Source organism: Prunus persica, chromosome G6 (genome assembly GCF_000346465.2).
Source record: "Prunus persica cultivar Lovell chromosome G6, Prunus_persica_NCBIv2, whole genome shotgun sequence".
Classification (NCBI taxonomy): domain Eukaryota; kingdom Viridiplantae; phylum Streptophyta; class Magnoliopsida; order Rosales; family Rosaceae; genus Prunus; species Prunus persica.
Genome location: NC_034014.1, coordinates 27880076 through 27906123, shown reverse-complemented (window position 1 = coordinate 27906123; position 26048 = coordinate 27880076). Strand labels below are relative to the sequence as shown.

Here is a 26048-nt window from a genome sequence, read left to right as displayed (position 1 = left end):
TTATAAGTATTAACCAATATATTTTTTTATATTTCAATTTTTGGTGATGTAACTTGTTGTAGAATCAATGTAAAGATAAACTTTTTTTTTTTTCTTTAAAGAAAAAAAGTGACTTGAATCTTTACCTAGAAAAGAAAGGCTTTCGAAACCGTATTTCAAGGCTTTCGAAACCGTAGTTTGCAACCATTGACCTTTTTATTATTATACATATAATATTTTGTTTATACTGCAATTTCCAGTTTAAAGGATTTGTTTGATTGTTTAGGGTTCATGCTAGAAGACAAGAAGAATGACAAGCTGACCTCTCATCAAGATCAAGCATGCTGCTGATCAGGGTTCATACTCTATTTATTTACAAAAGAAACCCTTAAAATCGGAATAAACTCGCCAAACTGATCAGCATATATACAAACATCTTCATCATGCTTGAGTTACGTACTTGGCATAATTTATCCCAGAACGATAGCTCTCACAATTTCTGTTTAAATTGGACACGGAAATGTTGAAGTTTAAAGGTTAGGGTGGTGGATAATGGTACTTTGATTGATCAGAACAACTGAGAAATTCGCCACTGCAAAGCCCCGTTTCAGGAACAAATTTGATGTACATTATTACCTTTTTTGTTTAAATGGCGGGCATTAGTATCAAGTCAATGGACACGTATATAACATGTCTATGTAATAATATGAGTGGATGACCTAGTTCATATTGGAGCTTCTCTAATAAAGAATTTTATTGATGATTAGTAAGAGTTCCAATCTTGTATCGATGTTTTCAATTTGGCTAATTTAGTCTCTAAGTTTGTATCCATTGACCAATAATTGACAATTACATTTGTGTTCTCTTGTGTGCAATGTACATGCCACATTTAATAGTTGTTTGATAAATTCTCTTACATTAATTAGTGGATACAAACACGTGGACTAAATTGGCCAAATTAAGAACACATGAACCAGAAGGACCATTTTGACATTAAGCTCCATACATACTAATATAAATAAATTTTTTTTGTTGGAAGATAAATACAAGATATGAGATAAGATTGATCAATATAATGTTTTTTTTTTTTTTTTCCAAATTAATGACTTGACTTTCCACATCCCTATGTACATATCGAGAAGACATTAAGTATGCAATTCATGATGCGTGCGTATCCTTCCTATCTTGTGGGGATCAAGCTCTTGGGCATGCTCTAAATTCGATGGCCACTGATTTTATGTGTTTCTATGCCTTCTGCTTTGATGGCTTAGACCCCTGTTCGTTTTGGTTACATTTTTTTGCAATTCATGTTGGTTCTGATTTTGTTTTTGCTCAAAATGTTGCTCGCTTTTAAGATTTGTTTCTTGTTCTTTTTTCCCCCTGTTCGTTGACCACCAACACCACCACTATGCCTATTGCAAGTTAGATTTCTCAAGAAACTCAAACTTGAAATGTGCAAATTGGCAGATTTGAGATGTGAAGTTGGTCTAAGCCAGCCACTCCACTAGGTATAGGAGAGGAACTGTAGTTGGGCCTTGTTTGAAACTGAAACCTAATTGTAACTGGACTGCGAAGTTTTTTCCAAATAAGGAGGAGATCAAGTGTGCAATTCATGATGTTTACAAATGATAGAATGGAATAGCACCACTCTCATCAATCATTCTTATCATCACAAATCCCTCACTGTTCTTCCACCTTTTTTTGTCTTCCTAATTCCCTCGTGAACATCACCATTGACCATCACAATGAGAGAGAAGAACCAAAAAAGAGAAAAAGGAAAGGTGAAGGAAGGAGGAACCCATTCTCGAGAGGATTGAAGGAAGACAATGTTTTGGGCTTGTTTTTTTTAAAATTTATTTGGTCAGAGTTTTGATTGTGCTTAATGGACCAATGAATTGACTTGTGGAGAGTCTTGGACCTTAGCTATATAGGCCCATTTTGAAAAAAAAATACAAGGCTGTACTGGAGCCCAACCCAACCACCCCTTGGTTCCGCCCTTGTAAATGAGTGAATTGGGATAAAGGTAGTATTGTAAATTTTATGTAATTTTAATGTATCATATGGTCGAGAAATATTAATATTGAGACGTTACAAAACCTTCCAATGCTTGTTCCCTTATTATGCAATTCATGGGTGAGGATATTTTAGCTATTGTTTTTTCATGACATATTTTAGCTATTGTTAACTAATCATAATCTATGTCAATAGGGAGTTAGTTGGATTGACACATGCATATGTTCTCCCATAGTCAAGGACGACCCCAGAATTTCAAAATGGTGTGGCTAAATTTACTTTACGTGAAAGGGTTATGTTTGTAGGGGTGGTAATAGTCATAATCAATCAAGGACCAACTCTAAAAATAATGTTGGGTTCAAATTCTCATGGTACCGATGTGTGAATTCTCCATTTCTTTCCTAACTTTAGCCAAATAAATAAAATCACAGTTAGTATTTAGAAGTATTTTTCAGTATATGGTCTATTTTTGAAAATTTTCAAACGTTTTAAGATAAAGTTACAATTTGAAATTGAGCTAAAATCAAGCATCCACAAAAAAGAAATTGTCAATCACGAAATTCAAAAAATCCAATTACATCAACTCCTTGATTATTGTACACATTATCCCTTCAATTCAAATGACTCACTACTCACAAGAGTTAGCAATGAACTTTTGCCAAATGTGATTTTGATTTTGATAGAAGAAAAGATATTGAGGCATTTGCAATGTAATGTTCTGTTTCTTTTATGGTTTACTTTCTTTTTTAATAGTAGGCTTTGTTAGTCGACAATAGGTGGCTTTCACTTTAAATAATAAACTTTTTGTTATAAAACTAGAGGGAGAAAATGTAGAGAGAAGTGATATGCTAAAGACAAAGTTTCACCATGTTTATTCCTCACTTAATCTTTGGTAGAACCACCTATTTATAGGCTTACAAGATAGAAGATTGAATACCATCATTTACAATATACCTATAGGTTACAAGTACTAATTACAAATACTTAATGCATAGGTTACATAAAATCCAACGGTGGAATATTAAGAGGTATGGTGGTCATCCACCAACTCATGTATTTACAACACTCCCCCTTGGATGTCCACCATACAATGACATTGTTTCCTCATTAAAAACCTTGCTTGGAAAACCCAGTGGGACAAAACCAAAGCGAAGGGAAAAAGAGTGAAACTTTCTTCTGAATCATTGATATGGTGTTAGATGAGCTTATATTGCCTCGTTAAAACCTTGCTAGGAAAAACCCAGTGGGACAAAAACCTAGTCGAAGGGAAAAAGAGTACAACGCGCATATGCCTTGAATGTAGTAGAATTGGGATGCTCCCCCTGATTGATATCTCCCCCTGATTAATATCTCTCCTTCTCTGATTTGAGCAATACAAGCAACATTGTCTTCATACATGATCATCTATCACACTATTCAACCTGCTTTTCACTTTTCAAATGATTGAAATCTTTAGGAGTATCAACAAACTAATTTAGTAGTTAGAATATGTTACAACAATATCAAATTTGAATTCAAAATACTCAAACTCTTAGTGTTAACTCTTAATTAAGAATATTGTGGTACTTTATATCCTTCAAGAGGTTGCTTCATCTGATATATCTCAAATATTTCATGAGCTTTGAGGATTTTCATGTACCATATAGTCTTAATAAATATGCATTTAACACATACTATAAGTTTTGCGTTAAAGTAACAACCGCACTTATAGAAATGTGGATGCATTTACGATGAGATTGGAGACTAAAACCACATGTCTCTCCCAGGAAACCTTATGTCATATTAGTGATCTTATTTCACTTCACAAACACCAATTCGTAACCTTCATACTGAACATTTGTAATTTGGTGTTTGAGTTATAGGTTCAATATCCAACTCTTCTTATTTAGTGATAAATGGAATTGCCTATTTCCATTTTTGGCCAATCACTTAACTTGTCGACATTCATGAAACGTGATTTAATATAATCATAGCCCTTGATGATTGTAGTAGCTACTAATAAACCAAATGTATCATCAATTTGTGATCCCACAATTCTTATATGTATGCGCATGCATAATTTATAAGCATCTCATTACTTTAGGGTACCAATGCCTCTTCAGGGGCTTATGTTGTCACTTATGGGACAAACATATCTTTTACAATGAATTATTTAGAATATGTGGATCATAACCTCCTATAGAGCGTTATTTTTTATAGGGCTTGAATTTTTTAAATAATCTCCATTTCTGAGGAGTTAAGTCTTTAGAACCTATATTTCTGACATGCTTCAGGCATGCATTATATATATATAGTCACCACGTTAATGGATTGTGATACGAGAATATCAATCCATGTTAGCATATGTACAACTTATATATGCATTATCTTGATGAGACAAAAGCGGATTGATTCAACACTATTTCACGACGTTCTTTAGGAATTGTCATTTCTCCCCCTAACGGCGGAAAAATTGTCTCAAAATGTAGGAAAATAAACTCACAGTCGTTATCAAATATGTGACCATTTTGGTAGGCACATTCAGTAAAACTGGTGAAGTGATCCATAATTAGATGTTGTATAGGCTCACAAATATCCCATTGAATTATTTCAAGAAAGATGGCTCCAAGTCAATTTTTGACTGAGATGATCTTATGACAGCTTTTATTTGTGAGCGTTCTTTGTAATGATATTATTAGACAAGACAATAATTTGAGTCTTTAAACGATGTCCTTACAAATTTATAAAAATCTTATGCATCATTGTGGGACATGGATTGCCAAGATAGTCATGTCACAACATAAAAGTTATTCGGTCAATGAACTTCTAGTTCATGACATCATAATCTTCAACTATAATAGTTGTGTAATATTGGGGCCTCAAGAACTTTTGGTTCATAACATCATAAACTTCCTACCCACAAAAGAAAGTAGGAAGTTTCTCCAATAGACGCCTCTGGCTATCAATATTGGGGCGGTAATACAAAACATTACCATTGTAAAACGAAATTAATTAATAACCTAACATAAATAAAATAAAATATAATAAAATAAGTAAAGTGGTACAAACAAGGAATAAAATAAATCAATTAAAGATTATGAAATTCCAAGATAATCCAATATTAATGTAGATTCAATATGTAGATAAAACTACAAGTTTAAGAATTGGATTTCCAACCAATTCAGGTTCATATAGGCACAAATAAGTAATGAACTTCAAGTTCATATATAGTATTAAGATCCATGAAAAACTATGAACTTTAGGTTCATATCAATATATATTCGAAACTTCAGGTACGAATACGTAGATCTAAATAAATTGAATTAATAGTTGTGCTTTGAACTTCATACTCAAATCGATGTATATGCACTCGAAACTTCTAGTTCAAGTTCTTGACATATGTAGGCCTCATGGAATTCTGATTTTAATTAATACAAAATCGAGGAGTTTTATGTCCTTATGTGCTCTTTAAATTCGCAGAACTTCATGCCTTCAATTATTTGGAATCAAAGAACTTCAGGTTCTGATTCAATCAAAAGAACTCTAGGTCCTAATCTAGTTATATGATGAGGATCGAGGAACTTCGGGCCCTGATCTTTTGTATAATACAAACTCATCATAACAAGCTGTAATTAATTAAGATAATGCTTAAAATTAAATAAACAAACAAGTTAAAAAAAAATATGGTATCATATTCAAGTGTAATAAGAATAAGAAACTTTTTTTTTTCTCTTCTTGAATGAGCATGATGAAGTTTGATGGTGAGTACAAAGAAACTCTATACCATGTGATGACTCTAGCTCATATAAGAAGAAAAAAAATTCAGAGAAAGAAAACATACCAAGAGCAATGTCGTGCTGATAACGTGTTATAAAACTAGAGGGAGAAAATGTAGAGAGAAGTGATATGCTAAAGACAAAGTTTCACCATGTTTATTCCTCTCTAAATCTTTGGTAGAACCACCTATTTATAGGCTTACAAGATAGAAGATTGAATACCATCATTTACAATATACCTATAGGTTACAAGTACTAATTACAAATACTTAATGCATAGGTTACATAAAATCCAACGGTGGAATATTAAGAGGTATGGTGGTCATCCACCAACTCATGCATTTACAACACTTTTTTCTTTTTTTAAAGAATAAAGAAGTGAAATTCATTCATTAACAGGGGCTATTACAGAGGATTGAATTGCAAAGCAAAGCCCTCAAATCATGGAGGGTTTCAGCCAACTCTGTATACACATCAATAAGCACATGGCTAGGACAAACTTAACTACAAATCCAGCTCTCTACAAGGCAACACCAAACATAAATTATAGAGCAAACATAACATACAAGCTCAGTGCTAAAACTCGAACCCAGCAACGGCCACTTGCCTTAGACTTCGATAAGAAAACAGCACCACCAAGAGAAAGGGCAGATCCACTCAACTTCCTCCCAACACACAACTTAAAACTTTTCTTAAACTTTTGCATTTTACCTTCGTTATTTAAACTTTTGCACATGACAATGGTCATTCATGCCTAGTTGTTTAGCAAGTCTTTAAATTAAAATTCAGCATGCTAACCCCATAAGAGAAGAACAAAATGTTGAGATAAAAACCACCTTTTACTTTAGACATTTTAAAAATAGATGAATTCTCACATCTTCAAGCATAACAATATAATAGACCATGTGCTGCAAATTGCAATTCATTTGCGATAAAAACAATACACGATGTAGACATCAAAATGATAGGATGCATAGCATTTATGGAAAATAGCACTCCTTGCTCTTTTGCTTTCACTCTAGAGTACAATTAACTCTTCATTCTCTCCTATTTCAAAGGGCGAATCTCGACAGAAAAAGAACCAGTATAAGGGTCGTAAGTAAAACCAGAATCCTTACGTTTCTCCTCGCGTTCCGGGCATTCAAAATTTGAGTGTTCTTCTTCCTTCCCACAGATTGTACATTCCTTGAGAAGTGCATGTCCTATGCTTAGGCCACAACCAGCACAACATGAGTCTCTAAAGAGGCAGCCACATACAAGACATTCAACCACACAACTCTCACCAACAATTGCGTTCTTTGGGACTTGATTCCTATAAGAGCATAGTTGCGTAGGGTGCTTATCCACCTTTAAACAATACTTACATTCACATGTGTGCATTTTGAAGATCCATTGTTAAATACAATGGAAGCAATAAAAATAACATTTTTTTAAAGTCAACGAATGAATGAAGATCAGAAAACAAAAAATCAGTAGTGTGAACACATTACATTGAATAACAACAAATACATAGATATTATATCATACGATAAAAAGAATGAATATACATGTAAAAAGAGAAGCTGAAAGTCACATTTTTTTTTCCTTTTTTTTTATTGTCCCTAAAATCAATTGCTTACCATAACTTTTTCCATCCTTAGATTTTTCATCCTCTGATTCTTCAACCTCTGATTTCCAAGTCTCTGATTCTCCATCCTCTGATTCTTCATCCTCTGGTTCTTCTTCATCCTCTGGTTCTTCTTCATCCTCTGGTTCTTCATCCTCTGGTTCTTCATCCTTTGATTTCCCATCCATTGATTCTTCAGTCTTGCTCCCTGTTTCCATGCAATTACATTGTTAAATACAATAGGAAAAAAAGAACAAAAAATGGGTGATAATGTCAAAGAAGTTACAAGGAACGACATCTATGATCTCATCAACAAATAACTATATTATTAAATATCAATTCTACATTATGCAAACACCAAAATAACTTGGCTTGAGAAATCATCTTTTAACATACGAGTTGTTTTCAACATGACACGGAATAACAACGAATGCATAGAGAGCTTACAAAAATAAGCAATACGTTCTTCTTCCGTTGGTTCTGTAGTCTCTGGTTCTTCAGCCGTAGTCTCTGTTTGCAAGCAGGAAGAAGGAAGGGTGATGATGTTAAAAAATTTGTAGGAATTTGCATCGATGATACCATCAACAAATAACTATATTATTACATATCGGCTATCCATCATGCAACTGGCAGAATCATCTTTAAAAACTGAACCGAAATTTTGGCATAATACATACCCTCTAATTACACCAACAAAAATAATATAAAAACAACACTTTTCTTTTTTCCAAAGAATAAAGCCCAAGCAAATTCCATATAATCTTCCTCACAAACCCTAAAAACAAAAATCAACAGCATATAGGAGCACTAAAAAGATAATTTTTTAGCCCTAAGGAATTAAATTGAAGATAGTCTTGGTCACCCTTGAATTAAAAGAAAAAGGAAAAGCATACATACCGATTATTGGTGTATCACAGTTGAGGGGGACCATAGCTGCGTCCTTATCGAGCACCTCCGACTGGGAATCCAATTTCAGGCACACCAGAGATGAGACGTTGTCCATGGCTGTGAGAGAAAAACGACGGGCGATTTGGGTTTGGGTCCGAGTTTAGGGTGAATTGTGTGTGTGTGTGTGTGTGTGTGTGAGAGAGAGAGAGAGAGAGGGCGTTTCTTGCTTGTTTGTTATATAGGCGGTTTGACATATTCTCCTCCAATAATTCGTCTGTTAGATTTATTTATTTTCTAGTTTGGTAAAGAAAGCTATCCCAACAGGAAAAAATAAAATTATTAATTACGTCGTTTGTTATCGACGGGCGGCTGAGATTTGCCAAATTTAAATTACAAGTTCTCCTATCTTAGGTGAGCCGTAGATCGTGTTGTTGAATATACAAACATACGATCCCGCCCAAACCCCAAACACGCCTATATATTCCCCCCACCCCGAAAACTGCATCCATTTCTTCGCTGTGGTTTTTTTCAAGTAATTTCATCAAACATTTTGCAAGCGTTATTTCAGAGAACTGAAACAAAACCAAAATCCCAATCAGAAGACAATGTCTCTTCGCCCGAGCACAAGCACCGTGGTGCGCAAGAAATCGTACAAGACTGGAGTGGATGCGGACCAGGCTCGGAGGAGAAGCGAGGACAACTTAGTGGAGATCAGGAAGAACAAGCGCGAGGAAAATTTGCTCAAGAAGAGAAGCCAAGGCTTGCCTCCGTCCCAGCAGCAACTGCTTGATGGCACCCAAACCACCGTCGTTTTCCAGAATAGGGTACTACTTCTTTATGTTATTTTAAAATCTCTACTTCTTTATGTTATTTTAAAATCTTCTTGGTAATACTTTGTCTTCGTTTGATTTTTTGGTTTGAATTGTTGTGGGATTAGTTTGTATGGATGTGCTTGGTTGCTGAGAAAGTGAAGGAAAGGGAACGGATTTAAAAATGAGAATTACCGTTTTATAAGAAATTGATTATAAGGGATGTTGAATCGATAGTTTGCTTAAGCCAACGGAGAATTTTCTGTTTATTCAAGAAGTAAGTTGTATAGCTTGATTCTTTGTTCAAGAAGTAAGTTGTATAGTTTGCTTCTTTTTTGTTCAAGTCCTGGGGGCAAAGAAGAATGTTCATGCATGAGATCTTTAGAAAGTTGACTCTTTATGTTCCTCTTCTTGAAATTTGATCTTATATTAAAAGGGTTGGTCATTAATTGATGTTGGTGTTGTTTAACAGTTGGAAAGTATTCCCTCAATGGTGCAAGGAGTATGGTCTGATGATCCTGCTTTGCAATTGGAGACTACCACTCAGTTTAGGAAGCTGTTATCAATTGGTTTGGGAGCAGCTCCAATACTTGAAGTTCATTTCCTATTCCTATTTAGGTGAAATATTCGTGTGATGTTCTTGACTTTTGTTTTTTCGTTTTTGAGTAGAACGCAGCCCTCCAATTGACGAGGTTATAAAAGCAGGTGCGGTCCCTCGGTTTGTGGAGTTTCTTGGGAGACATGATATGCCCCAATTGCAAGTACGGAATATTTTTGAAGTTTGTTGTTAAAATGAAATTATCCTTTAAGGTGTAATCAAACACCGAGGTTGACTTTCATCTTTATATGCAGTTTGAAGCTGCATGGGCTTTGACCAATGTTGCATCTGGAACATCAGATCATACACGAGTTGCTATTGAACATGGTGCGGTCCCCATGTTTGTGCAGCTTCTTAGCTCTGGCAGTGATGATGTCAGAGAGCAGGTTGTCTCTCACTACCTTTCACACTTTTCATCAACTTGAGAGCATTGCCTTTGGATTTGGAATTTCTAAATACTTCGAGTGATGCATATCTGAAAGACTTTCCAGTTTCAATATGATATATAAGTTATTAATAAGTTTCAGAAATTTGACTTCAGAACACGGGGAAAAAGTATTTGGGCTTTCTGAATGATCTAAGTTATGCATGTTTGAAAATCTTTCCAATTTTAATATGATATATAAGCTAGTAATAATTTTCAGAAAGTATTCTGCTCATTATTTTGGTATACAACTCAATAGTTTCTCTTCCTTTTGACTGCCAGGAATTTCCATTTGTTTTGATTGTACTGGATGAGAATCCTTGCTCTGATTAGAAAGAAGATGGCCGAGTGCACCTTCAGAGTGTCTGTTTTTGTGGGTAGGCCTGTGTCCTGTTCTAGTTGCTTTTCTGTTACTCGTGGATTGACATATATGGTATTCAAGGAAAAAGTAGAATTGGGTTATTTGGCGGCTATGATACTGAAGAAACCAAGTCTCGAAAACAAACAACTCTATAACTTGGCAGGAGAAACTGGTCTTGATCTTAAGCCACTGAGAGGGGCTTCTTCTAAATCGGATGCCGAAATTTTTTGTGCCCAATTTTTTTCTTAGGAAGACATTAAGTATGCAATTCATGATGCGTGCGTATGCTTCCTATCTTGTGGGGATCAAGCTATTGGGCATGCTCTAAATTTGATGGCCTGTGATTTCGTATGTTTCTATGCCTTTTGCTTTGATGGCTTAGTTGCTCTTTAGTTCAACCCATGTTCGTTTTGGTTAGATTTTTTTGCAATTCATGTTGGTTCTGATTTTGTTTTTGCTCAAAATGCCGCTTTGCTTCTCAGATTTGTTTCTTGTTCTTTTTTTTTCCCCCCCTTTTCGTTGACCACCAACACCACCACTATGCCTATTGCAAGTTAGATTTCTCAAGAAACTCAAACTTGAAATGTGCAAATTGGCAGATTTGAGATGTGAAGTTGGTCTAAGCCAGCCACTCCACTAGGTATAGGAGAGGAACTGTTGTTGGGCCTTGTTTGAAACTGAAACCTAATTGTAATTGGACTGCCAAGTTTTTTTCAAATAAGGAGGAGATCAAGTGTGCAATTCATGATGTTTACAAAGGATGGAATGGAATAGCACCACTCTCATCAATCATTCGTTTCATCACAATCCCTCACTGTTCTTCCACCTTTTTTTTGTCTTCCTCATTCCCTCGTGACCATCACTATTGACCATCACAATGGCCTATTGCAGTTAATTAACATCAATTACCAAAAAGCTCAGTGACAAAAAATGAAGATGTTCAATAACCCCATAACTTCACCATCACTATATACAACCAGTGTCTCTTTGGTGTGTGTGAGAACATTGACCATCAATACAATGAGAACGTGGAAGGTCTTTGATTTTTCCACTGCCCAATATACAAGTAAAAAAGTTAACCAAACTCGGTCTATATATATTTTGGACATCTTCTTGTTGGCTCTTCTTGTTTTGTTTCAAAATGATCTCTTTCAGTTTCCTGTCAAAAATGCGTCCATAACGAAGTTGAAGTTCATGGCGTTAAAGTGGAGGTAAGTGCTGCGTCCTGCCATGGTCATTTTATAGAAGATGTTTCTGAAAGTGCACTCGGACGGCTTCTGATAGGTCTATCCGTTTTGTGGCTTCTTTCCTATTGTTCATGCTTTGGGTGTAAGAAAAGCAGTGTGTTTCTTGTTTTTTCTTTCTTTGTGTTGTGGTTTTTATGCCATTTTTTAAAAATTTATTGTTGCTTATGGCTTATGGATTTTGTTTTTGCTCAAAATGTTCTTTATTTCATCAAATTGTGTCTGAATTCACTTTTCTGATGACCACTTTTTCAATAGAATTGGAACCTACTAATATATATGAGATCCACAAATAATCAGGCAATGTGATCAAGAAATATAGTGCAATGTGATCAACAAATAGTATCATTCATGGACATCAATAATTTAATAAATCGCATAAAAAATAACATTGGATAAACAATTTTAAATAGAAATATTGTTGATGGGAAAAAGTGGTTCGGCACGTATTTTGTCAACTTAGTGATAATATGCCTTCGGTAGGTGACTGTTTTCGGAAGATGTTCTACTTCGGAAGGGTAAGTACCTGCAAAAGGACACGTTCGGTAAGTCCTTGGGGTACCGGTGTGGTACCGGTCGAAGGCTCTCCGATGCTTTAGTAAGTACGGTTTTAGTAATGTTAACTGACAGATCAATCGGTAGCGTACCGTTAGTTCTCCTTCTTCCTTTTGGGGATATGGGTCTTCTTATATAGGCCTTGGGAGGTGTGCATTGTGCTCATATTTTCGATGTGGGACTGTAGACGCGGATTGTGAGCATGACACGCGTCCGCTAGTAAAAAAGGCCAAGATAGATGGCTTCGGTAGGAAGCATGCCGAAGGCGTTTCTGCAGCCAAAATAGATCCTGTCCACGTGTTCGGTTGTCATAGGCCGTTTATCTCCGGTATAAACAGTAGTCCCCCAAGTTCTCTTTTGAAGGTCCTTCGGAAGGGAATTTAGTTCTCTACTGTGGTTCGGAGGTTGACCTGCCGTTCGGTAGGCTCGTTGGGGGAGATTGACCTGGGATTCGTGGGGTCGTCGATGCTGAGAGGCGAGAAGGCAGAGAGACGCTTCGTCTTTCATGCCTGGCGTGCAGTCGGCGGTGCCATTCGTCGGGTGACGCGTGGCCAGCAAAAGCACGTCTGACGGCGCATTAAAGAGCCGTTTAGTCTTTCGAGGCGTACCGTTACAGCTCTCTCCCTATAAATAGAAGTTGCTCCGGACGTAAGGCTCACTTTGCAATTGAGAGTTTGACGCGAGAGCTCTGTGCAGGCGATTTCTGAAGAGAGTGAACGGCAACCAAGGCGATTTTTACAGCGGTTCTCGGCAGACTGGGCGATTTCCGAAGAGAGTGAACGGCAATCAAGGCGATATTTACAGCGGTTCTCGGCATACAGGGGGATTTCCGAAGTCTCTGATCGGCGATCAAATCATCCCACACTACTCAAGGTAAGATACCGTTCGGTACCTCCAGAATACTCTCTTTTTATGTAATTATACGTCTTTCCATGGCATAGGCTAGCCGAACGTTAAGTAGGATTTTCCTTCGGTAGGCTAGTGGCCATAGGTAGCGATGTATGTATCGGTAGGGTAGTTTGTGGCACGAGCCTTAGCTTCCCTTTCTTTGTTTTGTAGATGCCCGATAGCGAGTCGCCGTTCTGCAGTGAGCCCAACGCATTCGATGGGGAGTTATCATCGGAATGGGATACGTCCAGCGGGGCTGTAAGCCTCGACGCCGAGGGTGGAGAAGGCACCGATTTTGAGCTATTCGGTGAGGAGGTGACCTCCATTCCCACCCATGGCATCGGCAAGGGGCTTATGACGGGGCAACCGTAACCCTTGGCCGTGGTGCACAAGGACGGTACCTGCGTTGGTCCGTTTGAGCATCAACCTGAGGCCTCCACCTCCGGTCGTGGTGAGGGCATTGCCGGTCCCTCTCGGCCGAGGGTGACGATCGTCCATCGGGAGCAGCCTAGGATACCGATGGGGGTGCCGAAGAAAACTTTGTTCGGGGTCGACTACTTGGAGCCCAACAAGATCACCGAACGAGAGCTGGAGAGGATTAGGGCCGAGTACCTCATTCCGGACTCGGTGAAGATGAGGATACCGAGCCCTGTCGAGTCCCTCAGCGACCCAGCGAACGGCGAAGTGACCTTCTTCACCGATGTTCTTCAGCAAGGGGTTCGGTTGCCGTTGCAACCTGCCGTGCAGAAGATCCTTGCCCAGATCGGGTACGCTTCTGGCCACTACAACCCCAACTTCTGGGTGGCCTTGATGGGGGTAATTGCTGCCTTCGGGATTGCCGAGGAGGGGGAGCCTTCCTACGAGCAGTTCTCGTATTTATACAGCATTACCAAGTCTAAGAGCGCTGATCATGGCGGCTGGGTTCAGGCGAACTGCCTGAAGGCCTCCGAGCAGGGGCACTTCATCAGCTCGGTGCCGACTTCTCAAAAGTCGTGGAGGAATCGGCGGGTGCTACTCTCCGGCGATTGGGAATCGTCATCGGGAACACCCCCCGCTTCTCGGTCCCCACGACATTTCAGATTGCTGGTAGGTTCCCGAAATACCGATTGATAGGCCGGCTTCTCTTCTCTCTGCTTTTTCCCTGCTTTAGTTTACTAATTTTCCTTCTTCTGACAGGTAAACTCAAGCAGCCGAGCCCCAAGCCGAGTGAGATCCGGCAGCTCGACAGAGTGAGGCTGAGAGTACCTGCTGCTGAGCGAGTTTACCCACGCTTCCTCTTCACCGACAACCTCGTCAGAGCCGGCCTCGTCAACCCTGCCGAGAGTAAGTATATTTTTCCTTCTCCTTTTTTTTTTGTTTTCGTGTATTGCTTCTGCTTGCCGACTGACCGAACGCTTTTGACCAGTGACGGACGCAAGGAAGGCTGCCGAGGCGAAGAAGATGAACGAGTCCTCTAGGAGGAGCCTGATGATGGGCCTGGAGGGCAAGAAAAAGAAAAAGCAGCCTGAGGTAGCTTTCGTTCGGCAGGCGGTGGTGGATCCGGAGGATCAGACCCTCGCGGAGCGCCTGCGACAGCAGAGCGCCGAGCCTGTTCTGGGGCGTCTTGCCGATGAGGTCGCTGCACCGAGGCATCGGGATGCCGAGGCCGCCGCCTCCAAGGCTGCTGGCAAGCGGCCGGAGACGGTCGATCTGGAAGCCGAGCCAGTCCCCAAACGCCCTCGCCAATCGGAGGTCCCCAGGGCCGTCCTTGCGGTGGAGGACGAGGACGGTCCTTCCGAGGCTGTCACCATTGCCTGCCCAGCGAAAATGGTCCAGTTCGTCAACCATATGATCCTCGACTCTCAGATGGAGTTGCCAGAGATCGACGAACTACCGAAGAAGTTTCTTCGGGAGGAGGCTGGACGCGCCTTCCGGCTTCAGGCCTCGGTAAGATTGTCTTTCTTCCTTCATCCTTTTATTTTTGCAAGTGGGGCACGCTTCTGACTTTGTTTGTTTTGTGCAGGCGTCCATGGACATGTGGCTCTGCGTCAAGCGGGCCATTGCTGCTGCCGAGCGCGCCAAGAAGGCATACGAGGACAGCAGGGCCAAGGTTGCCGAGGCTGGCAAAGCGCTCCAGGACCATGCCCATCTGCTGAAGGAGAAAGAGTCTGCCGAACGGCAGGTTCTCGCTTCAGAGGCGAAGGTGGAGGAGATGAAGGGTCTCCTGGAGGCAGCGCTGGCGGCAGCGAGGGATGCTGAGGCTGCCAAAGAGGCGGTGCAGGTGGCCTCGGAGGAGTCGGAGCGGGCCAAGGCTACGGAGATCGAAGGTGCCGTTCAGTCAGCGATCCGGGGGTACCGCTCGTCTGAAGAGTTCACTGTCCTTCTGGATAAGGAAGTGGGCTCGGAGGTGGCGGACCTGTTGTACCGATTCAAACAGTACAACCCTAGGCAAAAGCTGAACCTGAACTTCATCGCCGACCCTCCCCCCCTACCGGAAGGGATAACTGAGGAAATGATCGAGGAGTACGAGGGGGAGGACGCTGCCGAAGGCTCTGGTTCTGCCGAGGCTGCCGCCGCCGATGAAACTTGAGGCTCCTTGCCGTTTATTTGTAATAGTTGTATTAGTTTTTTCTATTTTATTTTATGTACCGAACACATTGATGCCGAGGGCATCTCTAATTCAAATGCATGTTTTTATCTACTGTTGTTTGAATAATCTGAACATGTGTTTAAATTGTCGAACGTATTATCGCCGAAAGGCTCCGTATAGGATTTATAACGTTAAAGGGACACTTCGAAATTGACAAGTTCCGATGGAATCTGTAGGGTAATAATTTCGAAAAAAAATTATTGCCGTAGAACGTTAACTTGCCACTATTGGCTGTTGTGGGCTAGTAGAGTAATTTAAAAAGAGGTTCTGAAGTAATAATGCCGAAGGCTTTCTATTAATCTCTGCCGAATGGCAAATATATTCCAATCGGTTACAACTTTGTCCTACCGTAGGCTAGGTTACTTGAAATAGTATTTGAGATGTTCCACGTTCCAAGGATGAACGAGGGTCTTGCCGTTGGAGTCTCTTAGGCGGTAGGTTCCCGATCGAAGGATACCGATGATCGCATAGGGTCCTTCCCAGGAAGGTCCGAGAGTCCCTTCCGTGGCACCCTTGGTTGCTAGGGATACCTTCCGCATGACCCAGTCTCCGATTCGGAATGAGCGGTGTCTGACCCTAGAGTCGTAGTACCGAGAGACACGTTGCTTGTAGGCTTCATTCCAAAGGTTGGCATGTGCCCGGTGCTCTTCAAGAAGATCGAGGTTTAGAGAAAGTGCTTCTTCGTTCGGCTTCGGTGCAAAGGTTTCCGTTCAGTAGGAAGGTTCGTTGATTTCCACGGGCACCACGGCCTCCGAACCGAAAGCCAGGGAAAAAGGGGTTTCTCCGGTAGACGTTCGGTAAGACGTCCGAATGGCCCGTAGTGCTTCGGGAAGCTTCTCCGGCCAAGCTCCTTTGGCCTTGTCCAGTTGCCGTTTCAGTAGCTTCTTGATGATTTTGTTTATTACTTCGACTTGACCGTTTGACTGTGGATGGGCCGGTGATGCGAAAAACAAGTTGATTTTCAGGCGGGTGCAGAATTGCCTGAAGAGTTCCGAATCGAACTGCCTGTCGTTGTCGGTAATGACTGCATACGGGATACCGAACCTGCAACAAATGTGAGTCCAGACGAAGTCTTCCACTCTTGCTGCCGTTATGGTTGCCAGAGGTTCGGCTTCTACCCATTTGGTGAAATAGTCTACGGCGACCACTGCGTATTTCACCTGGCCTTTGCCCTGCGGCATCGGACCGATCAGGTCCAGTCCCCATTGTGCGAAAGGCCAAGGACTCACGATCGGTGTCAGAGGTTCGGTAGGGATGTGCGGTATGCTACCGAAACGCTGGCATTTATCACACTTTTTCACTAGCGAATTAGCGTCCTGGTGCATGGTCGGCCAAAAGTATCCCTATCGAAAGGCTTTGTGGGCGAGTGACCGGGACCCGGAATGGTCGCCGCGCACACCGTTATGGATCTCCCGAAGGACGTAGTCCCCTTGTTCTGCCGTAAGGCACTTGAGATATGGAGTTGTGTAGCCACGTTTGTACAGGACGTCGTTGATGACGGTGTACCTTGCTGATCGGTACCCAAGCTTTCGGGCCTGGGCCTTGTCTTCTGGAAGGGTGCCATTGGTCAGGTATGAGTAGATATGAGACATCTATGTATCTTCGTACCGTACGGTACATGTTTCGGCGGCTACTGTGCTTGGTTGGGCAAGAATCTCCACTGGCACCTTTCTTCCGATTTTGTCGTTGATTGTCGAAGCCAAACGTGCCAATGCATCGGCATGGCTATTTTCGCTCATGGGGATCTGCTTGATCTCGTAGGCCCGAAAGCTTAGGAGCAGCTGATGGGTAGACGAAAGGTAGGCGTGCATGGAGGCGTCTCTGGCCGCGAAGTCTGCCGTTACCTGGTTCACAATTATCTGGGAGTCGCTGTGAATTCTGATTTGTTTGGCATTCATGCTCTTGGCTAACCGAAGGCCGGCCAAGAGAGCCTCATATTCCGCTTCATTGTTGGAGGTTCGGAAGTCGAATCGGAGGGCGTACTCGATCTTGAGTCCGTCTGGTGTTGTCAGTACCAAGCCTGCTCCGCACCCTTGTTGGTTTGCCGAGCCGTCAACGTGCAGACTCCATACGGGGGTTGAGGCGTCAAAGCGTTCGTTGTCAAGTTCCTTCAGCAACCCGGTCTCGGGTATCTCCTGTGCTGTTGATGGGGTGAGCTCGGAGATGAAATCGGCAATGGCTTGACCCTTTTCGGCGGGCCTTGGCATGAATTGGATATCGAACTCTTCGAGTTCGATCGCCCACTTGATCAATCGGCCAGAAGTCTCTGGTTTTTGGAGCACCTGCCGGAGCGGTTGGTTAGTCAGAACCTTGATTCCGTGCGCTTGAAAGTATGGCCGAAGTCTTCGTGCCGAGACCACAAGGGCTAGTACAAGCTGTTCTAATGGGGGATACCGAAGTTCAGCACTTTGGAATGCCTTACTGACATAGAAAATCGGTAACTCTGCTTTCTCTGGTTTTCGGATCAATACCGAACTGACGGCAGTGCTAGATACCGAAAGGTATAGGGAGAGAATCTCCCCAGGTAGTGGTTTTGATAAAAGGGGTGCTTTGCCCATGTAGTCCTTTAAGTCTTGAAACGCTTTATCACACTCGGCAGTCCATATGATATTCCGTTTGCCCCCTTTCAAGGCTTTAAAGAACGGTACACATTTGTTGGTAGCCTTTGATATGAAGCGAGTCAAGGCCGCCACTCGTCCGGTAAGGCTTTGAATGTCCTTCGTTGTCTTTGGCCTTTCCATATCGAGGATTGCCTTTATTTTTTCGGGATTCGCTTCGATACCCCTCTAACTGATCATGAATCCGAGGAATTTCCCGGAAGATACACCGAAGGCGCATTTCATTGGGTTCAGCCTCATCCGGTAGTCTTTCAGTATGCCGAACATGATTGACAAATTGTGCAGGTGTTCTTCGGCAGTTCTGCTTTTTACTAACATGTCGTCAACGTAAACCTCCATGATACTGCCGATGTATTTGGCGAAAATTCTGTTGACAAGCCTTTGATATGTTGTAACAGTACAACCCTCTGTCCGTTATGAAGGCGGTGTGTTCGCTGTCGGAAGGGTGCATGAATATCTGATTGTATCCCGAATAGGCGTCCATGAAGCTGAGCAGTTCGTGTCCGGCGGTGGCGTCCACGAGCTGGTCCATCCTTGGCAACGGAAAGCTGTCCTTCGGGCAGGCCTTGTTCAAATCGGTATAGTCTTGGCACATTCGCCACTCGCCTGTAGCTTTCTGGACCATCACCGAATTTGCCAGCCATACCGGATACGTAGCCTCCCTGATGAAGCCGATGGTTTGAAGTTTGTCAACCTCCTTACGCATGGCTTCGTATCGCTCGGTGTCGTACGAACGGCGCTTCTGTCTCACAGGCTTATAAGTGGGAGAGATGCTGAGTTTATGGCTGATGACCTCTGGGGCGATGCCGGGCATGTCTTCGTAGGACCATGTGAATACTTCCGAATGGTTCCTCAATAATTTTATGAATTGCGTTCGGAGGGCAGGAGCGAGTCTGGTGTCGATTCTAACCCGACGATCGGGCTGCTCCTCGCTCAAGGTTATCGTCTCCAGTTCTTCGGCAGGTTGTGTGTGAGGAGTCGGGGACTCATCTCTTGAGTCGTCAATTGGTCCCGTACCGTTCGGTATCCCCTATACAGACATGGTCTCGTCCGGGATTTTGAAAGAGGTTGACTTGAGGGCCGTGGCGTAGCAAGTCCGCGCGCTTAACTGATTTCCTCGGACAGCCCCCGTGCCGTTGGGGGTTGGGAACTTCATCAGTAGCATGTGGGGGGAGAGATGTGTCTTGACCCTGGTGAGTGCCGTTCGTCCAACTATGACGTTGTACGCTGTCGGGCAGTCAACGATGAGGAACTGATCGTATACCGTCGTTTTCCTTGGCGCGGTGCCGAAGGTAATTGGCAGTTTTACACTACCGACCGGTTGGACCAGGTCCCCAGAGAAACTTAACAAAGGTGACAACTGCTGGTTGACCTGGCTATCCTTTATTCCCATCTCTCGGAAAGCTTCGGCAAAAATTACGTTCACCGAGCTCCCGGTATCGATCAGCACTCGTCCTACATCGTAGCCGGCAATTTCTGCTCGAACTATCATCGGGTCATCGTGGGGATAGAGGATGCCCTCTTCCTCCTCTTCGCAAAATGTGATTGGTTCCCAATGAACTTTCGGTATTTCATGGTGCCGATTCACTTCTATGCCGAATACCTGCGGAAATTGTGCGGCGCGCACGTATTGCTTCATTGAACGGTTGCTCATTCCTGCGATGGTGGGGCCACCGCTGATAGTGCTTATCATGTTTATCTGCCGAATTGAATTCGGTACCGGCGCCGTTGGCTGCCGGGCGATGTACTGATCTAGCTTCCCCTCTCTGATCAATCGTTCGACAATCTTTCTTAGGCTTATACAGTCCTCTGTATTATGGCTGTTGTGCTGATGGTATCGGCATAATTTACCGGTATCCCGGTTGTCTTGCCGATTGGGTCTTCGCAGATTGGGCTTTGGTATTATTTCTTGTTCGTTCATCAGAACGGCCTCGTAGGTAGTGTTCAGTAGGGTAAAGACCTCGTTGCCGTGGTCACGATTCGGCAGGGGCGCTCGGTTGTCGTTGCGTCCATACCTCCCTTTTCCCTTCTTCCGGTGTTCTCTTCGATCGGCACGGTCGTCTTTCCTCTTATGACCTGCCGAGTATGGGTCGACCCTCTCGTAGGATGGCGCCTTTGCCGGATAAGCGCTTGGTTCGGCATCCCCTCGCCGTGCCGAAACCCCGGGTTTCGAGTTGAAGTATTCAGCTTTGGCGTGGATTGCTGCCTGCTTCATCAGTTCGTCGTACGTGCGCCAGTTGCTGCTGTGTACTAGGTATCGAAAATGCGAGGACCGAAGGCCACTCTTGAAGGCGCCGTAGGCTGCCCTATCGTCTGTTTCCGGACACCTTGAGTATTCGTGACTGAAGCGCGCCGGGTATTCTCTCAAAGGTTCGTCCTCCCTTTGCCGGATCGTGTACAGATCATCGGCAGAGTAAAGGCGGTCCGTTTGGATCATGAAGTGATTGAGGAAAATCTGCTTCAACTCGTCGAAGGAATCTACCGTTTCCGGCTCCAACCGGTAGAACCAGTTCAGGGCCGCTCCGGTAAGGGAAGACGAGAATAGCAGACACTGCCCTTCATCGCTCAGGCCCTTGCATCTAATGGCTGACTGAAATGAGTGGAGGTGTGTTAAGGAGTCCTCCGTTCCCGTATAGAACGGTATACGCAGTTGCTGCCCTTCCCTATCCTGCCGAGAGTCCCGGATGCGCCTGGTGAATGGTCCGGGCCGAAGCTTCCCCCATTCTGGTTCTTGGGAGCGAGCGTTGTCGTCTTCCATTTTCTGGACTTTCTGAAAAAGGAGTCGAACAACAGGGTCTCGGCTAGGGATTTCCTCGGAACCATAATCTTCCGATCGTCTTTGTAGGTTTAGTGGATCAACCCCTGAGTACCGTGAAGGCGTTGCCGAACGGTAGGTGGAAGTTTGTGTCCTGGAAGGGATATATTCGGATTCTGACTCCTCTGCGGGGTCCAGCCCTCTAACCTTCTGGATAGGCGACTTGTCTCCTAGGATTTTCATCCGTGAGTCCCTTAGTCGAGCGCTAATCCTGATCGGAGACCTCTGTCTTTCTGCCTCCCGATCGTTAATCCGATGTCGACAATCAGAGTAGACCTTCTTGGGGATGTGCGGCTGATCCCTGGGCGCCGGAACTACCAACTGTTTGGAAGGTGCAGGCGTTGCCCTCGCTACCTTCTCGTGTTTCTTCTTCCTATGGGGGGTCTGCAAGCTCTCGGAAGAGTGAGTTGTCTGGATGTTCTGCGTGTGCTGCTGATAGAGCAGCTGCTGGGTTTCGTCCACTTTGGACGAAAGAAGGTTGTTGTGTTCCTGAAGCCTTGCCATGTCCTTCCATAGGGACGCGATTTGGACTACCAGCTCGGCTTCGGCGGTTGTTTGGGTTGCGGGGGCGTTCCCGAAGGGAGTGCATTGAGGTAGCGCTGGGCTAGCTCCGCTCTGCCTTCTGAACGGTACCCCTTCTTCCGATAAGAACGTGGGTACTGAAGTGGTCCCCATGTGTTTTGGAGATAATGGGCTGATGATTTTTCTGGATTCCCACAGACGGCGCCAAACTGTTGATGCGAAAAAGTGGTTCGGCACGTATTTCGTCAACTTAGTGATATTATGCCTTTGGTAGGTGACTGTCTTCAGAAGATGTTCTACTTCGGAAGAGTAAGTACCTGCAAAAGGACACGTTCAGTAAGTCCTTGGGGTACCGGCCGAAAGCTCTCCGATGCTTTAGTAAGTACGGTTTTAGTAATGTTAACTGACAGATCAATCGGTAGCGTACCGTTAGTTCTCCTTCTTCCTTTTGGGGATATGGGTCTTCTTATATAGGCCTTGGGAGGTGTGCACTGTGCTCATATTTTCGATGTGGGACTGTGGACGCGGATTGTGAGCATGACACGTGTCCGCTAGTAAAAAGGGCCAAGATAGATGGCTTCGGTAGGAAGCATGCCGAAGGCGTTTCTGCAGTCAAAATAGATCCTGTCCACGTGTTCGGTTGTCATAGGCCGTTTATCTCCGGTATAAACAAATATTATATTTAAAAAAAACCTTCAATTGTGCCCCCTTTGCCTCCTTTTTTGTCCTTTGCACCAAAATTGTAAGGAAAAAAAAAGGAAAAAGTTTCATCTCTAATTGAGGGTTAAACAATTATAAAAATCTTTTTCGACCAAAAACAAAACAATTACAAAATAAAGAAAGAATGACGTGTCGCGAGGATGTATCCAACGGTATGTCGTCTATACGGGGCATTGCTATGACATTGAGAGATAAGCCTAGTTTTGTTTCATATTTGCGAAATGCCCCCAATTAAGCTCAGCTGGTTTGGCTCTCGGAATTGCTCTCTACCCTTCCCTCTACAAACGTCCTCTCTTCTGTCTAAGGTACGTGCGTTGATTCCTTTGTGATGCCAATCATGCCTTTTTCAAATTTTGCTTCTGTTTGGTTCCTGAGAAAATGATAGACAAGACAGGAAAATACCTAGCCTTTTGGAGGTTATAGTTCTCGAATTGTATTTCTTTTTAATTGGGCGAAATGGGATCACAATACTAGGCAACCCAATCTAGTCCTATATCTTATCATGCCTCACTTTTACAATGAGAAAATTTGCGTCCAATTTCTATAATTGCCTCTGTTTTCTTACATTTCTCGGGTGCCAATCAAATCATGGAAGTTATTGTAAACGTAATTTTTTATGCTTAACTTTTTTCGAACTGAATTTTTTTAGCGGAATCTGTTCGTAACTATTCTAGTATTTTCGTTTTTTGATTTTTTATATTTTGGCTGTTTTTGTGTTAAATTCCAGGAAGAAGAAATGAGAACAAATGGACACTTTATTTGAGGTTATATTGATGACAAGGTCGTACCATTTTTACTGTTTGGGATAAGTACTGGTTAGTTAGATGCAGAAGCAAATCTTATAGTTTTTACGTATGACTTGTTCATATTAGTAGGAAAAGATGGTTTCTTGCTTAAAGGCCATAAACTCTTGAATTGTGTTTGAGATGTCACGTGATCTTAGAAATGGGTTACCTGACTTAGCTGAGAATATTGTATAGGTTGTTTTGTGTTTGAATCGAATGTTTATACCTTTGAGATCTTAGAGGCTTAGAGGGCAAGTCCGAGGTTAGGCATGTAATGGATCATCTAGGTTCTAAGGAAAGTGATCTGGATTTTGACTTGGAAAGTGGTGAGACTGAAAGCACCAGTGAAGAAGATGGAAATGAAAGGTCGGGTTCAGATGGTAAATGTTCCAGGAAAACAATGGCTAGGGCAAGGAGTGGGTACTTGTATGTTGATGGATCAATCGCAGCTAGTGATGGGCTAAGTGCAGGCAATAATGTATCAAGTATTGGTCAGAATATGGATATGTTAGCTAGTAGTATGGGGCAAATGGCAGAAGGAAGAACGGAGAAGAGGACAGTCGAGAAACAGAAAAAGATCCCTAAAAAGCATCCCAAGCCACCTCGGCCTCCTACAGGTCCATCATTACATGCCGCCGATATAGAGTTCGTCAAAGAAATTTCAAAGCGTTCAAGGTTGCGGCGTGCAAGGAGAGAAAGGATGAATGCATTGAAGAAAATGAAATCTGATAAAACATCATCATCGAAGATAAACTTCTTGGCAATGATTGTCACCACTATCTTCTGCTTTGTGATAATCTTCCACGGTAATGCTTTCTCTTCTTGTGGTTACTACTTGTTTTGATATGTTTTTTGTGTTCTTTTGTCGACTGACATAAATTGAGGTCTCAATTTTGGACTTAAGCTGAATCAATTCTATTTAGATTTTAACCAGGGAAATTTTTGTCTAGATCTTTATTCATATGCACTATCAATATACTTATGTAACTTTTCTTACCCAACGAATACTCTAATAAGAAATTACTATAGGTGGGTATTACCACTCTGTTTTCTGTTCAATTACAGAAGTTGTTGAAATGTCTAGTACTTTAACCGTAAAGTAATACTCTTTGCCAGAACATGTCATAAAATATAATATCAGAAAGTAACAATGATATTGTCAAATAGGGAATTAAGGTGATAAACAAGAAAACAGCTGGTTTTGTTTTGTACTTGTGGGATGGTAGGGGCTGGTGGTAGGTTTGTGCCATTACAAAAGTTCCCTTTGTTGGATCCTCTTTCTTTTCGATTCTACTCTTTCATAAGTACGACATAGATTCATGTATGTCTATCTTTGACTTTCAGGAATCTTCGGTGCTCATGCATGATTTAAGTGTTCGTAAATCCCACAGTTTTTAAATAGAAACCCTGAAACTCATGGGCTGGCTATGTGTTTCCCAGGTAAATGTTATTTTTCCTTTCCATCTTATGATTCTCTTAGTAAGCATCATACGGATTGTGTAGATATAGGTAAGACTATCCGAAATTGTGTCAGTTCAATTTTACAACATAGAACATCAACTGGCTCAACTGATATGTAACTGGATTACTTTTTAATTAGACAGACGTGTGTGGCATATATACCATGATGGAATTTAAGGTGAACCTTTGATAATTTGATCCTTGGAAAGAAAAGTGATAATATATTGAACCGTAGTGAGCTCATAACATGGTGGAATTTTGGCTCCTCTCTTGATACTTTTCAAATGGAGAGGGCCCATAAGATTAGCATATGCTCTTGCCTATATATATATATATATATATATATATATATATATATCATTTTACAATCCTGGTGTTCCCTATCTCTCACGACAATGTTTTCCCATGCAGTTTGGCCGCCGAATGCCATGGGGATTGATTATTGAACCTTATTTTGAGTTTTGACAATCCCAATTTGGGGAAGCAGTGCTGTTAAAGGACTTTGTGGGTAAAGCAAGGCAGCCTTGCCATACAATCAATGGGGTCAATTAGGCACCACAGGGAGATGAAACCATCATGCCTATATATATATATATATATATATATATATATATGTTGATCAAGTGAAGTGAATTGCTTTCCACTTGTAGATGAATTTTTTTGGTTTGTATTTTGTTGTTATAAATTTTATAAATGGCGCACAAGTGGCTTTTCTTAGAATCTTAGATGGCAAGGACAAAACGCAATTCTTTAAACCGTACGAGATCCCCGAAATTGCGTTCTGTCCAAAAAATTCCCTTCTTAAAGGAAAAACCAAAAGATTTTGGGGGCTATACCGTCGCTAAAAGAGACACTTGGGCTTTTTGTAGCAGTTAACAGGAAAATCGCCGATGGATATAATCGTCGTGAAAGGTCTGTAAACTGCTGCCGGCCGTTGCTAAATCCAAAAACCCGTTATCTAAAACAATAATGTCTAGTTTTTAGCTGATTAGTGTGTTTTCACCTCCTGTTTTACAGTAAACAGAACGGAGAATTTATTTGCAATTTTTCAGTGACTTATCTACAATAAAAAAGAAGGTCTGCTCTCCTATATCGCGAAATCATTTGTAAATAAATCATGTTTTTAAATGCAATCTGTTCATGTAACAATTTAAGAACCAAATGGCTATTAAAAAGTCAATAACCAAGTAATCTTTTGCATTAGATGATGATGCAAAAAATAACAAGCTTTTTGAAAAGTAGGTCGGATTGTTTTTCTCTTTAATTGGCAGAAATGGGAAATGAAACTATCGATATACTGATTTAACTTGTTACCCAAAGAAGACTATAATAAGAAATTATATAGTTTGGTATTAGCAACTCTATTTACCGAAGTTAA

General features: G+C 42.0%; 4 protein-coding genes across 4 annotated transcripts; 2 read left to right on the top strand and 2 right to left on the bottom strand.

The window, feature by feature from the left end:
• LOC18773439 (acidic leucine-rich nuclear phosphoprotein 32 family member B) lies at window positions 6795–8618 on the bottom strand. The gene is made up of 4 exons (XM_020565904.1): window positions 8251–8618; window positions 7801–7863; window positions 7367–7561; window positions 6795–6949 (listed from the first exon to the last, which is right to left on the bottom strand). The coding sequence occupies exons 1-4, from the start codon at window positions 8354–8356 to the stop codon at window positions 6795–6797; spliced, it is 519 nt and encodes a 172-aa protein (XP_020421493.1). The 5' UTR covers window positions 8357–8618.
• LOC18773506 (importin subunit alpha-4) lies at window positions 9528–10187 on the top strand. The gene is made up of 3 exons (XM_020567243.1): window positions 9528–9619; window positions 9720–9811; window positions 9903–10187. The coding sequence occupies exons 1-3, from the start codon at window positions 9541–9543 to the stop codon at window positions 10071–10073; spliced, it is 342 nt and encodes a 113-aa protein (XP_020422832.1). The 5' UTR covers window positions 9528–9540; the 3' UTR covers window positions 10074–10187.
• LOC109949753 lies at window positions 19398–21857 on the bottom strand. Its single transcript, XM_020565903.1, has one exon. The coding sequence runs from the start codon at window positions 21855–21857 to the stop codon at window positions 19398–19400; it is 2460 nt and encodes an 819-aa protein (XP_020421492.1).
• Window positions 22643–25458, top strand: LOC18772031. The gene is made up of 4 exons (XM_007206529.2): window positions 22643–22729; window positions 23152–24015; window positions 24554–24649; window positions 25082–25458. Exons 2-3 carry the CDS (start codon window positions 23484–23486, stop codon window positions 24574–24576), a joined length of 555 nt encoding a protein of 184 aa, XP_007206591.2. The 5' UTR covers window positions 22643–22729; window positions 23152–23483; the 3' UTR covers window positions 24577–24649; window positions 25082–25458.